Source organism: Thunnus albacares, chromosome 6 (assembly GCF_914725855.1).
Source record: "Thunnus albacares chromosome 6, fThuAlb1.1, whole genome shotgun sequence".
Taxonomy (NCBI): Eukaryota; Metazoa; Chordata; class Actinopteri; order Scombriformes; family Scombridae; genus Thunnus; species Thunnus albacares.
In genome coordinates, this window is record NC_058111.1 from 9,398,476 (window position 1) to 9,414,107 (window position 15,632).

The 15,632-nt window shown below is 36.9% G+C and overlaps 1 protein-coding gene and 1 long non-coding RNA gene across 3 annotated transcripts in view; one reads left to right on the forward strand and one right to left on the reverse strand.

The window, feature by feature from the left end:
* The window catches only part of cadm2b (cell adhesion molecule 2b), a 161,764-nt gene extending 146,740 nt beyond the window's left edge, over positions 1 to 15,024 (forward strand). For both annotated transcript variants that reach the window (XM_044355292.1, XM_044355293.1), the window contains 3 exons: positions 101 to 279; positions 12,745 to 12,867; positions 12,988 to 15,024. In XM_044355292.1, the coding sequence (XP_044211227.1) occupies positions 101 to 279; positions 12,745 to 12,867; positions 12,988 to 13,106 (421 nt within the window). In that variant the 3' untranslated portion in view covers positions 13,107 to 15,024. The remainder of the gene's footprint in view (positions 1 to 100; positions 280 to 12,744; positions 12,868 to 12,987) is intronic.
* On the reverse strand, positions 10,025 to 11,932 carry LOC122984693. The gene is made up of 3 exons (XR_006403952.1): positions 11,855 to 11,932; positions 10,197 to 11,002; positions 10,025 to 10,112 (listed from the first exon to the last, which is right to left on the reverse strand). It is a non-coding gene; the product is annotated as an uncharacterized LOC122984693 (long non-coding RNA).
* Positions 15,025 to 15,632: the final 608 nt, after the last annotated feature.

Below are 15,632 nucleotides of genomic sequence, written 5' to 3' on the forward strand. Positions count from 1 at the left end.
AAATGCAATTCCTCTTCATTACAGAATGTAATTTTGAAGAGTAATACTGCAGTACTGCAGCAAAATAGTAATATCAACACTGTTGTGTGTTCTTTTCTAGACCTGAACCAGTATTGTGGTCTAAAGATGGAGGAGAGCTGCCAGACATCGACCGTATGATCGTGGAGGGCAGAGAACTAACCATCACCACACTAAACAAAACAGACAATGGCACGTACCGCTGTGAGGCCAGCAACCACCTGGGGTCCAGCAGTGCTGAATATGTACTGTTTGTATATGGTGGGTACTTCAATAAGGACTAATCTTGTATTATGGATGATCATAGTTTTGCTGTTGCTTTGCAGTGCACTTACACTGTGTGCTATTTTGGAGACGGTTGGTGTTCATTACAAAAATACAAAGCCAGCAGAGGGTTTGTCAGTCTGGCAGTTTAGTAACCTAAATAGGCATGATATGCAGACGGTGCATGTTATGATAAAAATGGTCTCAAATCAAAAAGCATAATAACAAAGCAATAATAGGTTCAGCATCATTTTCTGGAATTACAGTGTTTTTGTCAGATAATGTGCCACTCATAATGACTGGTGGAGACTTTGTCATTTTTGCCCCTTTGGGAAACATGTTAAAGAAGTATTTTTATACCAATTTTGTGTGAGAAGTAGATTGTGAACAGGTAACTGAGATGGGCTCCAGGCCCTGCTAACCTGTAAAGGATAAGCAGGTACGGATAATATATAGATATTTAGAAAGGGATAAATCAGCAAATGTGTGCTAAACTTGATTTCTAATTCCTTGAATGGTGTTCCAACTTTTTGGCTATAAAGCCTGGGCGCTATTTTAGTTTTCATGGACTTCAACAACTTAAAGGATCCTGCCAGTGTGTTTGCAACTTTTAGCTCCTTGACTAGAAATCATGTTTACCCTTTTAGATTTTTAAAAGTATTTTTGTATTATCATATGAGGCAGCCATTAATTTCCATTCATTTTCATACAGTATGAAAATAATTCAAATAATCAGATTCTTGACTGATTTTTGTAACATACCAAGATGAATATCAAGTCTGCATGATTTTTTGTCGATACTACAATATTGTTGTGTGATCGTGTTTGATTAGGTGCTGATTGATTTAAAAAGTGTTTACAGCTTGACCTCACACTGTAACAATATTGTAAGTTTGACAATCATGAATGCAAACTTGATGCTCACTTTGATGGTTTACACAGCAAGTTTAAATGACACGCTTACTGATTTTTATATACTGCATGGAAATGACTCGAAACCTGGAACAGAGAGACAAATGCAAATAAATAAATAAATTTAGCAACATGTACTGTACTTATACATCGTTTTTCAACTTTAGTAGGACAAAGCGCTTTACACTTTGCATCTCATTAACACACACACTCAAACACCAGTGCACACACACTATTCAACATGCATTGCTTTGCTGGGGTCACAGCAATAGGGGTTCAATGTCACACACTTTGAAATGTGGATTGAACCAGTAACACTGTGGTTAATAGATGACCAGCCCTACTTCCAAAAGCCAAAGTCAAAGCTGCCTAAAATTTTAGTTTGCAAAATTGTTAGCTGCCAAATGAATTATACATGATATGGAGTAAATGGGATAAAACATGTAAAATCACTGATTGGACTTCATAATATAAATCTGACATTTAATCACATTGTTTTGCTGCCAGGTGGGGATGCAGTATAGTATCAAATTGGAGTAAAAAGTGGCTTCCAACTGACCACAGTATATATCACATTATCATTTACACAAGAATCCGCCTCCAAATCTTGCCTTGGCACTGTGGAGGATAACCCAGTTTACCTCACTGTACTGTACATATTGCTGCATAGGTTTAGCTTTTGGACTTACTCTATGAGGAAACAGAAAAAAAAAGTGTTAAGGATGCAGAATTTAGCTTCCAAGTACCGCCTGGAGGAGAGATAAGTTAATCCCGAGACAGTGGAGGGGCTGAGAGAATAAAGACAGCATGGTGCAGGAAATGGATCATTAAGGCCTCTGCAGCACATGTTTAAAGCGTTTATCAAATACAGCCAAGTAAAAATACAAAACAAGGACAGAATATTAAAATTCAACATGGATTTATATGTTTCCATTTTTGCCAATTAAACAGTCCCACACGAGAGTGCAGTTTGTTTGGGAGGAACTTATCACAGCTCAGACACTGGACTTATTTAAGCTCACAAGCAGTTAGTGGATGCACAGCAGCTTCTTTGTTTGATTTTAAGGCAGAGGCTTTTGAGCAGAAAAAGCCCATCACTGGGGAAAAAACAAGGGAAGAGGAGGATGACACATTCATCCTTTCAGCTTTTGTTATCTCAGTTTGTTCTTTCATCATGCTCATTGAACAGGGGAAGGCAGTGATGTCAGGCTAGTCCACATCATCTTGTCATATCTGTACACCATGTGCTGGACAAAAGTTTCATTCCTCCTATTTCAGTCAGAAAGACTTTGTTTCATAATTTCAAATTGAAAAGAAACATTGAAATTGGTTGGATTAGCCTGAATTGTTATATGTATCAGTGAGCTGTATTTCACTTTTTGTCAGATTAACTGAGGAAATAGCAAAACTGATGACCCTCAACAGCCCTCTCGCACTCAACACAAAGTCCTGGTTACGAGGGAAAGATGAAAAATTGAGTTGAGCAGGTAAAAGATGTGCAAGACAGGTTCATTTCCACTGATGATGACAGTCATTCTTCAGAGTGACATCATGTCTGGCTGAATACTTAACGGGTCTCTTCGGATCATCTCAGCCTCTAAGCCTAATTTGCTAATGACAGGAGAGCTGAGAAGCAATAAATGTCATCACTCCGCTGCAATTTATCACCATCTGCAATTATGCTCCTTAATACACTGTATTAAATAAAGCGAGGAAACACAGTATATGATAATTACTCTGTCTGAGATGTTAGAGAGATGGTAACAGATAGTTTGGTTAAATACAGTTGAGAAATATCTGCATCTGCTTTTAAAGCTGCTGCCCCGCTTCTTACCTCTTACCCTCACATTTCACGCATTAATTATACATTTTCACCTTAACAAGCATGATACATGATGAGGTTTGCATTCTATGTGTGTGGCCCGTTTATCAACCAATCATTAATCATTTGAAAATTTAACAGGTATAAGAAATATGAGTCCTTCGTGTATGACTCATCCTTTCCCGAAAGACATTCCTGAAAGAATTTACTCATTCACAGCTTGAGTCATTTGTGCTATTGATGTATTTGATCATCTTTTTAGTTTTTTGTTATTTTTCCTGTATTCACTCAGGTGAAAGACCAGAATTAACCCACTGCACCAGCCATGCGCAGTAATTGATTTGTGCTGTTTGATTTTCCTGTAACTTTTCTCATGTTGAGCCTGTTCCCCCATGGAGAGGTTTGTTTTTGCTCCCCGTTGTTCCTGTTTTCATTTAGCTGACGTCATCACCTTAGTGCCTCCATCTTCAGCTTCCCTGCCTCCCCTCTCTAGCCTCCATTCTTCCCGTCTGCTAATGCCGACATTCCCACATCAGGCATAGGCAGCTTCGCTCACAGGTACGCTTCCACCCCCTCCATGGCCCCACCTCAACGCTCCATGCACTCACAAACATGACACTGAACATACAGTTGATGATTGATGAGCTAACAACAAGGCTTTGAGCTAGAAAATAGAATTGTTTTACTGGATGGATTCAATGCTCTTTTTGTCTTACCTTTCTAATCTATTTTTTATACACAGCATTGCTATACCACCAGCATTTTTATTACTGTTACTGATTAGTTTTGCAGATATTGTCAGTGTAAGTTCCCACACAAGATAGTTGCTGTTTGTTAACCACCCGTTTTGCTAGAAGTAGAAAATAGAATATAACTTTGTTCTTGGTCTGTTTGCTCTTAAAGCAAGCATTAAGAACACATGCAATTACGCTTGAATAATGTTTAGTAAAATCCCATTCTCTGTGTTTATGAGTTCATCTCTTCTAATAGAATTAGTATTGTAGTGTTTATGTATGAGTTTGCCATACTGAGCCACAAGAGCACTCTGAAGATAAAACAAGTGAAATTGCCAAGATAGCTTTTGTTTTGTGATGGAATTTTTGGATGTGCCTCATTTGGATAATCAACCCACAAATCTTAAAGTGTAAGGACTTTGATTCTCATAATAATGCAGGAAAACAAAAACACAGTATACGTAAGCCATTTTTTCAAACCCTTACCTATCCCCATCATAATCTTTGCACTATATATCCTTATTGTAAATGTAACATTATATGACATTATTTGGTAACACTTTCTGACAAGGCACCCTTTATAAAGTGTTTATAAGCATTAATTAATGCCTTAATAAATAATTTACCAATGCTTTACAAATCATTTATAAGCCATTAATAAGAATAATTTGCGGGTTGTCGGGTTGTGAAAAACCCGTCCTTTCTATACCACCATAACATTTGCTTCACCTAATTCTTTAGGGCATTCAGGCACAAATCCATTTATTAACAATTTAATGACACTTATTACTGTAGACTTTAATTATTGTCATTAATGACTTATTAAATATAACTGCAGACAGGATGACTTAGAAAATGGGAAACACTAACCCTTTATTAATAACTTTTAAGACTTGATGTCTTATAATCATTTATGATGATGATTTTTGAAGGTCTACTTGGTCATTTGTTCAGGGTCATACACAAAAGTATTGAAGCTTTTGAAGCTCAAAGTGGGTGGCTCAAGCCGACGCCATCTTGGCAGTGCGTGACTCCACCTAACTTCTGGCTAATCCAAAATGGTTACAAACGTCAGCAAAACTCTTTGAGCTTCACCCCAAAAGAAGATTTGGTAATAACTTATTGGGTGTTATAAATATTAAATAATCTTCTTTTGGGTGAAGCTAGAACACAAAAAAGGCAAAACAGCACTTTGAATGTTTTCAATAGGATGAAGTAAAACATCTGTAACAGTACCGGTCTAGTATTACCACAACAACAATTATAAAGAATTATTTCACACCAAGCAGCAACCTCCAGGGCTGAAAAATGAAGTCAATGTGGAAGTGCCTAGTGCCAGTTCCTCGAATGGCCACTTGAAGCTGGCTCCAAAAGCAGGTCAATCCCCATAGACCCCCGTGTTAAAATGTCCAACTTTACAGCAGAAATAAACATGTTTACCGCCTGGTACAAAAAACGGTTTTGGCCTCTACTGCTACTTTCCCTGTTCATGACAACTGTACAGGTGTGAATTTTTTTATAACTCACCCATTTCAATTTTATTTATCATAAAGTTATGCTTAATAAAGGACATGGCAGCTTTGAGTGACAGGTTGCTAGCCACTAGGTGGCTTATTTCAGCAACCAGGCTTCCTTCAGACCACCTCAGGAGTTAGGCAGAGTCAGGCACTGCCAAGATGGCAACGGCTGGATCCGCCCACCTTGAGCTTCAAAACTAATTGTGTGATGTCACAGTGACTACGTCCATATTTTTTACAGTCTATGATTCACACTGGATAGGCTTTGTTTATGACCCTGAACAAATGAGTAGTAGTCAGTAATGATAATTAAAGTCTACAGTTATAAGTGTCAAAAATTGTTAATAAATGGATTTCTGCCTGAATGCCCTGCAGCCCTTTCCAGAAGGTAAATGGTTGAACAGTACTCTGGAGGTGTTTTCCTAAAGAATTAGGTGAAGCAAATGTTATGATGGTGTAGAAATGAGGGGTTTTTCACAACCTGACAACCCACAAATTATGCTTTTTAATGGCTTATAAATGATTTATAAATATCAGTAAATTATTTAAATATTAATTAAGCCAGTAATTAATGCTTATAAACCCTTTATAAAGGATGCCTTATCAGAAAGTGGTACCCATTATTTAGAAATTGTTGAATTCTCAGGTGTAAGTGAATGTGTTACCAGAAAGCTGAATGTTTGAAAGTCCATTAAAAGTCCAAAAGGGATTGCTTGTTTTCAGTATTAAAAGGTCGGTTCCAAAAATATGTTTTCTCATTTACCACTAATGGTATCTAGCTATGCACTTAGTTTTGGTTTCATTCGCTCAGGGTTTGAGATATCTGTCTCTGAGATTGTTGCCTCCATCTACTGCAAGAGAGGTGAGGAACATGTTTCATAGGTGACTAAAAAAATTCAGTTGATAGGTCTATTGAATATCAGAGACATTTATCTCAAAAGCTGGACAATTTAAGATAAAAGTAACTGCATGGCCACATACAATTAGTGATAAGTGAGAAAATACATATTGTTTGTAATTTGAGTGAACTGACTCCTTTATATAGCCAAAAATCTATATGTCCGCCTTTATTTTTCATCTTGTCCTTGTGGATGGTTCTCCAATTAGGCATGCATTTGGCTCTGACAGCAAGCTTTGTTTTCCGTCACGTCTGCATGCTGTTGAAGTAAATTCTCAAAAAAAAATAGACCATGCTAATTTCTCATGTTTCCTTTGAACTTTCTGGTCACCTTTTTTATCACGGTGTTGTTCCCCTCGTCTTCCCTTACTGCTGTCACTGTCTGCAACCATGGCAACAGCCAAAGACTTTCCAGGGCCCACAACAGGTAAATATCCCACTAGACGATCATTGCAAGCCAGCTTTACAGTGTGTGATGCTGGATCTGGATCTGGGTCAGGACACATCACGGCCTCCACCCAGCATGAGCCAAACCATCTCCATGCATGGATGCTCAATCTGCTGACGCGTGCCACTTTCTCTCCAGCCATGTCACAGGCTGCATAAGTTATCACACAATATGTTTCTGGTTTGGTTTGTCTTTGCAAAATGAAATAGATGGCTATATCAGAGTGGAGCTGGGCTGGAGATTTTATCTAGGCCAGGGTGTAAATATTTGATTCCAGATCTTGTGATTACAGCAGAAATGAAAGGAAAGGTCCAAAATTATTTTGGGAACTTTTTATCTTTCACATTTCTGATCACATACATACTATAAGAAAGATTTCTTTTCACAACATTTCTTTGGTCAAGTTCATGATTTAATCTTTTTTTAATTTAATCTCTTTAGCTTTGTTCCTCTGTAGCTACTTAGTTTGGGATGTTTTATTTCTTATATATACATTTTGTCATAAAGTTTTAAATTCTTTGTTGTTAGCTGTTGGAGACAGGATTGAATCAGGATTCCCATTTAATGTCGTATTTATGTAACTACATATACATATAAGACAAAATAACAAAAAACAAAATAAGGCTGACTGAGTCATTGATATCCTTGTGCGCTGCCTAAATGTCTTTAGCTTTCCTTTTTTGTGACAGTGTGAGTAGTGTATTATCTCAGTCTTTCAAGAAAGATGCTCTCATTTTTGCAACCGTTTTGGTTGTAAATTCTGCTTTTCTGCAGTTTACGCCAAGATTGATATAATAATAAACAGTGTATTTACGTGTGATTCAAAGCTCAAAAATCTGGTTGGACAAGAATGAATACTTAATAGTCATTTACTCACTCTATAAAGTGTAAGCATAACTGGCAAGTAGCATTCAGCCGACAAGTTCAGACGCCATGCAGCAAGAGCAATTCAGCTCGTCTCAATTCTGTGAGCACTGTGCACCAACTGAGTGTGATATGAAAATTGCTTATGCCCCTTGTTGACAGTGGAATCACCTGCACAGATCATTATATCCATCGACATTCAACCAAAGTTGAGTTAATTCAACTGTTCAACTGTTGTTCAACCAAAACAGTTATTGCTTAAAAGTCTGAAGTGCCTGCCTGTGAGTCCCTGATAAAACAACTGTGGTGGTTCTAATCTGCATGGAGTTAAATGAACTGCATGTTTCACAAATTCATGTTGTTTTTTTTTTAACGTTTTACACTTTGGGGTTTCTGAAAATGAGGGTTGCATTCCCTTAACGGAGGAGTATAACAAGGTTTGTAGGAACATCCCCGTCGTCATTTCCCAGGGTCACTTTGCAAAGCTGAGCACAAGCCATAGCCATTCATCAGCTTGAGATAATGAGAGCACACGAGGTGCACAGTAAAGACACAGCCACTTACAGTTTATTACAGGACAGACACAAAGGCATGCTCCTGCCTGGGAAACCTTCAGCACGCTCTCTGCCCGGAGGATGCCTCGCATTAAATAACACTTCTTTCTTTTCTTTTTTAAACCTGTTCCTTAGCAGCAGTAAGTGGCAGTGTGCAAGGAGAAAACAAATGATAGTGTCAGTCAATGCTTTGGCAAAAACCTAAAACATCACTCAAAGCTAGACTTCAGCTTTCTTGCAGCATGTTGCTTTGCTAATGCCATGTTGAATTGTGCAGAGATTTGTGCTATTTCCTAGGATTACTTCTTTTATACCTCAATTCATGTACTTCAAAGTATGGAGCACAAAAAATGACATAAGCGTAAATAAATAAATACATAAATAAAAAATAAAGAGATTTTGGTAATGTAAAAGGACATAATTAAATTAATGTCTTGGATTTCTTTTCTACATTTCCACAAATAATCTTTTATTTAGACTATTTCTGTATTTCTACATTTATTTATGCACTTCTACATTTCTTTTTTTCTACATTTATTCATTTATTTGTTTATTTATTTATGTATTTCTACATTTCTTCATTTATTTATTTATGTATTTCTGTGTCTGTATGTTAATAAGGTAGGAGGTCCTGAACTGACCTCCTATTACTGCCTTGGCTTGACCGTGGCCCTCAAAGCTCTATCTGAAGCGGCAAACGAATGACCACAGCATTTTCTGAAAGAGGATGCTCATATATGTCTTCATTTGTGATTCACTACCAGCATTTTTAAACTGGCGTAGAGCTGCTGTTGACTGTTCCTACAGATACTGTTGGGCCTTCTTTGCTTTTTGTTCGGTAAGTTTATCATTGTTGTCAGCTAACCTGTGTTAGCTAGCTAAACTTAGCCCACTGTAAAACTCACGGCCTGGTAGGGCAACAGTTATTTGTTTATAAATTAGATTTTGAGTTGGCAAGACCATAGTCAATAAGTATTTAATCCACAAAATTGTATTTTAAAGGGGACCTATTATGCTCATTTCCAGCTCTATATTTTTATTGTGGGACTCTATGGAGCTTTTTCCCTATCTTTATTCAAGAGCGTGGTATATCAATTTGAGAGCATAATTTATTGATTTCACGTTCAAATTTTGTAATTTGTCCCTCAAAACCCTGCCCTCGCACTCAAATAGCCTCTGCTTGCGCTTAGATTTGCTCTGTTTCTGCTCAAACTGAGTGCTTGCACTCAAATATAATGTTGCTTAGCAGAATGATGATGATGTTTAATGGAGAGCTGCAGACAACTAGCACACCTCCAACAGGTAAACAACTTATTTTACTTTGTCCTGCTGTTTAATGGAAAAAACACACACAATGTACCAGCTCAACTTGAGTCATGGCTTGGCGTGACTACCCCCTTAACAATGGAAAAATGCCATAATGTTAGTGTAGTGGAGCAGTGAACTGGCATGCTGTGCGTGGAGCAGATGACCATATAAAGAAATACATCACGAGCCGACGTCGGCTCATGGCGAATTTCTTGATGGAAACCGAGCGTTCACAGCAATCTGAAGTTGGTGCTTTTTGCTTACAGGGATTACTTCTACATACGTTTACTTCATTATTTGATACCTTGCCATGTTTAATATGAACATCCAACATTGTAACATTCTATATGACTGAAAATAAGGAAAAACATAATAGGCCCCCTTTAATGTAAGTATTAAAATTATCAGCCAGCCATAGTTCTTGAAAAGCTCCGTAATTAACATATAAACTTACTTAGACAGTCAAAGGACAGACAGTGATGAAGCATCTGTTCAGTGTGAAGAACAATAATTTTCTGAACTTTAGTTTATTGCGAAGTGACAATAATAATCATAGAGAACAAAGGAGCAAAGTTAGTTATCTTTTGTATTTCAGTGGTCACATACAGTATACTTATACTTATTGAGCTCAAACTGATCTATATACAATTAATACATTACACATGATTATAATGTATTTACAGAAGCAGCCTGTGCCACAGTACAGTGCAGGAGATGAAGACACCCCCAGCCTTGACAGCGGACCCTCTACTGTTCATGTCCACTCTGCCAGTCTTTGAAAGAAATGTAGAGATGGACAAATGTTTGAACATTCAGAGAAATTATAAACATTCATATTTTATTAATGTACTTGTTACCTGAGCAGATCTGGCTGTGATTCCTCTCTTCTTTTTCTTAGTATAATGTGAAATGTTAACACCATTTTACACATATACTTGTTTGAATGTAATGTACAGTAACAACATTAAAGCCAATGTAATACAAGGCCAGTAGACTTGTCATCACGGATTAATATTACATTTTTGGTTGATGTGGACACTTGGTAACACAAACAGTATTCAGATCATAGATCATTTTCAGTAGACTGTTGCAAATAATATATGTTCAGGTTCTGTGCAACCATGTTATTATCTATAAGTTCTATATGTCACATTAACAACACAGCACAACACTTAAGTACATGTAGTGTATAATATGAAGCAAAAACACCACATCAGAGAATAAAACTTTGTTTTACAAAAGGAGCACGTGAAGGATTACACTAATATCCAGCAGCCGTGGGGTGGATCTTAACTATTGTTCAGTTATATCACTGGTTATCAACAGTAAGAGTCGAATCGCAGTCAAACATTTGAGAATTTAAAAAAAAATTAAAATTCTCTATTTTTTAGGAAGCTATACTAATCTAGTGGATTGTATAACATTGATGGATGTGAATTGAGAGTAAACTGCTGGACATAAAAAATGTTACTGTGAGACAAAAAGGCAGACGTGTACGAGTTACAAACAAGCAGTTACTTACTAGCAAAGTGATAGCTGATTGCTAAATAAAGAAACAGGGATTAGCTAACACTAAATCTTAGCCAGTTCGCTTGAGTGTGTTTAGGTTCAGAATGAAGCTCTGGGTCCAAACTGGTGCAGCACATTTATTCACAGGGGTTACCTGTGCAAAACATATTTAAAACAGTAGTCAGCGCGTTACTCATATCAATGTGGCGTTCGCTCAGCTTGCATCAGTTCTACTATCTCTGAACTTCATTGTAATAACTTCCACTTTTACAGGCTTGCTTCAACTTCTCGATAGATTTCACTTACTTTAAACATCCCATACACAATGCTACAAACATCTAAATGTGTAAACTGCACCTGAACATTTTCTACACAATACGGGAACAATATGGAGCATACACAATTATAAACATATTTTCTCATCTGCATGAATAACACTCTTATGTTCCATAGATATTTCAGTTAAACTAATTGAAAACATCTCATTACACCTTTAACTTTTACTGGATGACCTTGGCAGTCTAACTGGCCCTGTTACACTTTAAATCTGTCAGCTAGGAAATACAATAAACCTCACTTTCCAGCCACATCTCTACAGACCCACAGGTTTAACTTGGCTGGCTAATTGTCTGTATTCTAGCAATATTCTCACTCATACACCCATAAAACACAAAAAGCATTAACTTACCTTCATGACACAGTAAAATGATATTAAAAAAACTGAATGAACTGCTGTGGTGGATGAACATAAACTAAACATTTCATAGACTTAGACCAATTTAAAATGGCCATTAACGTGGTCTGTTAACACAGAGACTGTGAATTACACATGCTAATCACTAATGCTAATGTTAGCACCAGCGACTTCCTGAACAGCTGTGTGTACCGGCTGTGCGACTGGCAGGGCAGGATGGATGCAAGTTTATATGAATTGGTCACATACAGTGCGGCTGCACCGAATGTAATCATTGTTACGGCTGTAGCTGCTAGTTACCAGCTGGTTTACCTCCATCATGGCTACTTGGTTCACTCGGCTTGGTGGTGGGGGGCTGTCAGTCAAGTTGAGGGGCTGAATCCCACTCCCCCAACTCTACTGCAGAGTCTGGTTGCAAATGCCTTCATGTGAGCACCATGACAGCTCCTGTAATACATACATGTCGTAAATGCGATATTTTGGCTTCACTTTGCATAGCAGTAGGAAGTCGAGACGCGTCGTCCATCTTTATATACAGTCTGTCCTTGTAGTTAATAGAAGGTTAGCATATCTAGCTTGTACAATGTAGATTTGATAGGAATCGTTTGCTTCTGTCTGGTTCGCCCAGCTGACCAATCTTGCTTTAGACTGATATAAGGACCACTCACTCAATTAACATACAGACACAGAAATACAGAAATAAATAAAAGAAGAAATACAGAAATAAATAAATAAATGAATGAATAAATACAGAAATATCCTAAATAAAAGTTGATGTATGGAAATGTAGAAATACAAGACATTAATTTAATTATGTACTTTTTCATTACCAAAATGTATTTATTATTTATTTACTTATTTAATCTTTTATTTTTTTTATGCTCATGTGATTTTTTTTGTGCTCCATATCAAAGCAGCAATGTCAGGTTGCTCTAAATACGGCAGAAGATCATTTGGGACTGTTGTCCTTTGTTTACGAGAGTAAAAGCTACATCTGGATTTTTCATTGCTGTTTAAAAAATGTCCACAGCTGCATGAGACAGCAGCAAATCATCTTGCAGGTGTTAATATTATCTTCTAAAATTATCCACTCCATCTCTCTCTCTCTCTCTCTCTCTCTCTCTCTCTCTCTCTCTCTCTCTCTCTCTCTCTATCTCTCTCTCTTTCTCTCTCTCTCACTTGCTCTCTCTCTGTCGGTTCAGATCCTAATGCTTTAGGACAACAGGGACCTGACCATGCTTTAATCGGTGGCGTTGTTGCAGTTGTGGTCTTTATCACCTTGTGTTTGATAATAGTTCTCGGACGATATCTGGCCAGACATAAAGGTAAGAGAGGTCACTCGAGCTGCCTTGAATAACAATTTTCTTGCTTGGAGTAAATGTACTGTATATGTCTTAGCGCTTTTCAGCAGGTGAATAACTTGCTGTGGCTCTGTGTGTCTACAGGGACATATCTAACACATGAGGCCAAAGGAGCAGAGGATGCCCCTGATGCAGACACAGCCATCATCAACGCTGAGGGAAACCATGTGCATGCAGAGGAAAAGAAAGAGTACTTTATTTAGACTTTTTGCTTTGTTTCATGACAACTTTTGACAGCAGACATGCAATTTTAAGCTGCCTCAGTGTCACTACATGATGTGTTTTACTTTACTTATTATTCTTTTGTCTTCTCCAGAAAGCTCATGCCTGGATATGCTTGTTTTCAAAGCATTTGCTGACGATATAGCCTTCTCCTTTTGTAATCAGTATGAACCATGTACAATTTTGGATTATTTCAGTTTCAGTTTTATGGTGCCTAAATGCTGTACATTTTTCTGCTTTTCTTCCATTGCTTGCATTAACTTTTTTTTCTACTATCTCTTACTTTAACTGTTGTACAACTTTTTAAAATCATGAAGCAACATGAAATGTGCTTCAAGTCAGAATCAAGTCTTAGCTTTTCAAACTGTTCTGCTCTTAAAGCAACTACTTTAAGGGCAGAATATGTTTAATATATCAGTTTATTAAACATTGACATCAGAGGAATCTTTTTAGGGTTTCAACAGTGGTCTTGGATGTTGCCTGGAGTTTACCCCACCACAGCCATACTGCATTAAAAAAACAAAGCAGACCTGAAACTTTGACAAAACAAAACATAGAAGCACAATCTATGTGATTGTCTCTAGATGAAATCAACTCCCTCTTAGCACGATCTGTATATTTCTGCATTCATTTATTTTCGGTTTCTGCTCTGGTTGATTTTTACCAACAGAGAACAAGTTAGAAAATTAAAGCACAAAGTCTGAGGACTAACAAGGAGGGAAAACACATCAACTGATTCTTGTCTCAGGATTCAATATGAGTCTAGATGGAGAGATGGTGTCAGATACATGATGAAGATTTCAGTACACTTGCAGTTATTGTCATGGATGAAGAATTTTAATTTTTTGTTGGCAATGTGATGTAAGATCCAAACTGAATGACTGGAACCTTGTGTGGTTCATTATTTATGTTGACTTTTATTGAACAACTATGCTCAATGTGTGGATATTGCTGTAAAATACTTTGCTAACGTGAATATTGGTGAACAATATTGTTGAATCTTGGGATCCCTGACACATTACAATTTGTATATGAGCATATACAGTATTTAAAGTATTCCACTTTTTTTTTTTCTTCATTTATCCATGGCAAACAAGAGCTTGTTTTGCCAGAAGGCATGTAAATTATCTTTAAGTTTTCAATTTTAGTAAAGGGAAAAACACTGGTTATAGCTTTTAATTTCAGGTCATATCAGTTTTCGTCACTTTGATGAAATTGTTTTCACACTTTTGAAGATTTCTTCAAACAGGGATTCTAATGAATTGCTTAAAATTAAAAAGAAAAAAAAATCTGGTCAAAATATATGTATTTATTATTATGATTGACTGACATTTATTATATAATACTACATTGATTGATATTATTGCTGTTATTACTAAAGTAGTTGTCTGACATTAACTTTTCCATTTTTTAATTCTGTAACTTCTCATAAAAAAAAAACAATACAAGGATCACCGTTATGGCCTTTGAGTTTGCTGCAAACAGTACTAATGACATGTTGAGGCATTGGTGAATCAAACATCCCCTCACTGTATATAGTCACTGTATCAAAGATATCGAACCACATTGCCAATGCTCATACATGTTATTTTGTTAGTTCAGTATGATGCTATAAATAACTCATTTTGTATAAAGTTTTAATCGCTGTAATTAATTTGCTTTTTATTGGGGATGTGTGAGGTTTGCTTTTTTCTCAGTATTGAATATTCATTTTTTCAACTATGCCACTGTAAAAAAAAAAAAATTAAAAGAAAAGAAAAAGAGAGACAAAGTGCGGATTAAAATATGAACAAGTTGAAAGCTGCCATTTTGTTGTGACTGCCTTGAAATGAACTCATGAGTAATGCTTTGTGCTTTTGAATTACAGTGCTATTACCCACAGTCACAGTATCAGTTACTATCCAGTATCCACATATCTATTGTTATATAAAGAGGAGCCTGTTGATGGACAGCGCTTTGACCAAAGCTGCACTGTAATTGTTATTCCATGCAACTGTTGAGTATTACTCAGTCTTTAATATTAATAATATATGCAAAGAGTCTAACTTGTAGAAAGATTAAAAAACCATGAAGCTCCTCAGGAAGATGGCCCGAGGGCTGGCTCTGCTTATGATTTGTGCATTAATACAAGGTGACAAAAAGAAGACTAGAGTCTCCATGAACTCTACGCCCATCTCACCGGCGCTCAGTTCGATATGCTTGAAGTGGCTTCATGAAACTACTCGCAGATGTTAGCACAGCAGGCTGCTGTTGCCCTTGTTTTAACAAACTAGAGAGAGGAAGTAGGAAGTAGGATGAGTGAGGAAAACAACTTTGTGATTTGACATTATGGTCAATGATGCTTTCTTTAGTGTCGGGAGCTGATTGCTTTAATTGGAAGTGAAATGATAACGCTTGAGATGAAACTTTATTGATCCCTGGGGGGAAAAGAGGTCATTAAAAAGCAAATACCTTAGGTATAGCATCTAATAGGGGAAAAAGACAAATGGGATAAACATACTGAATAG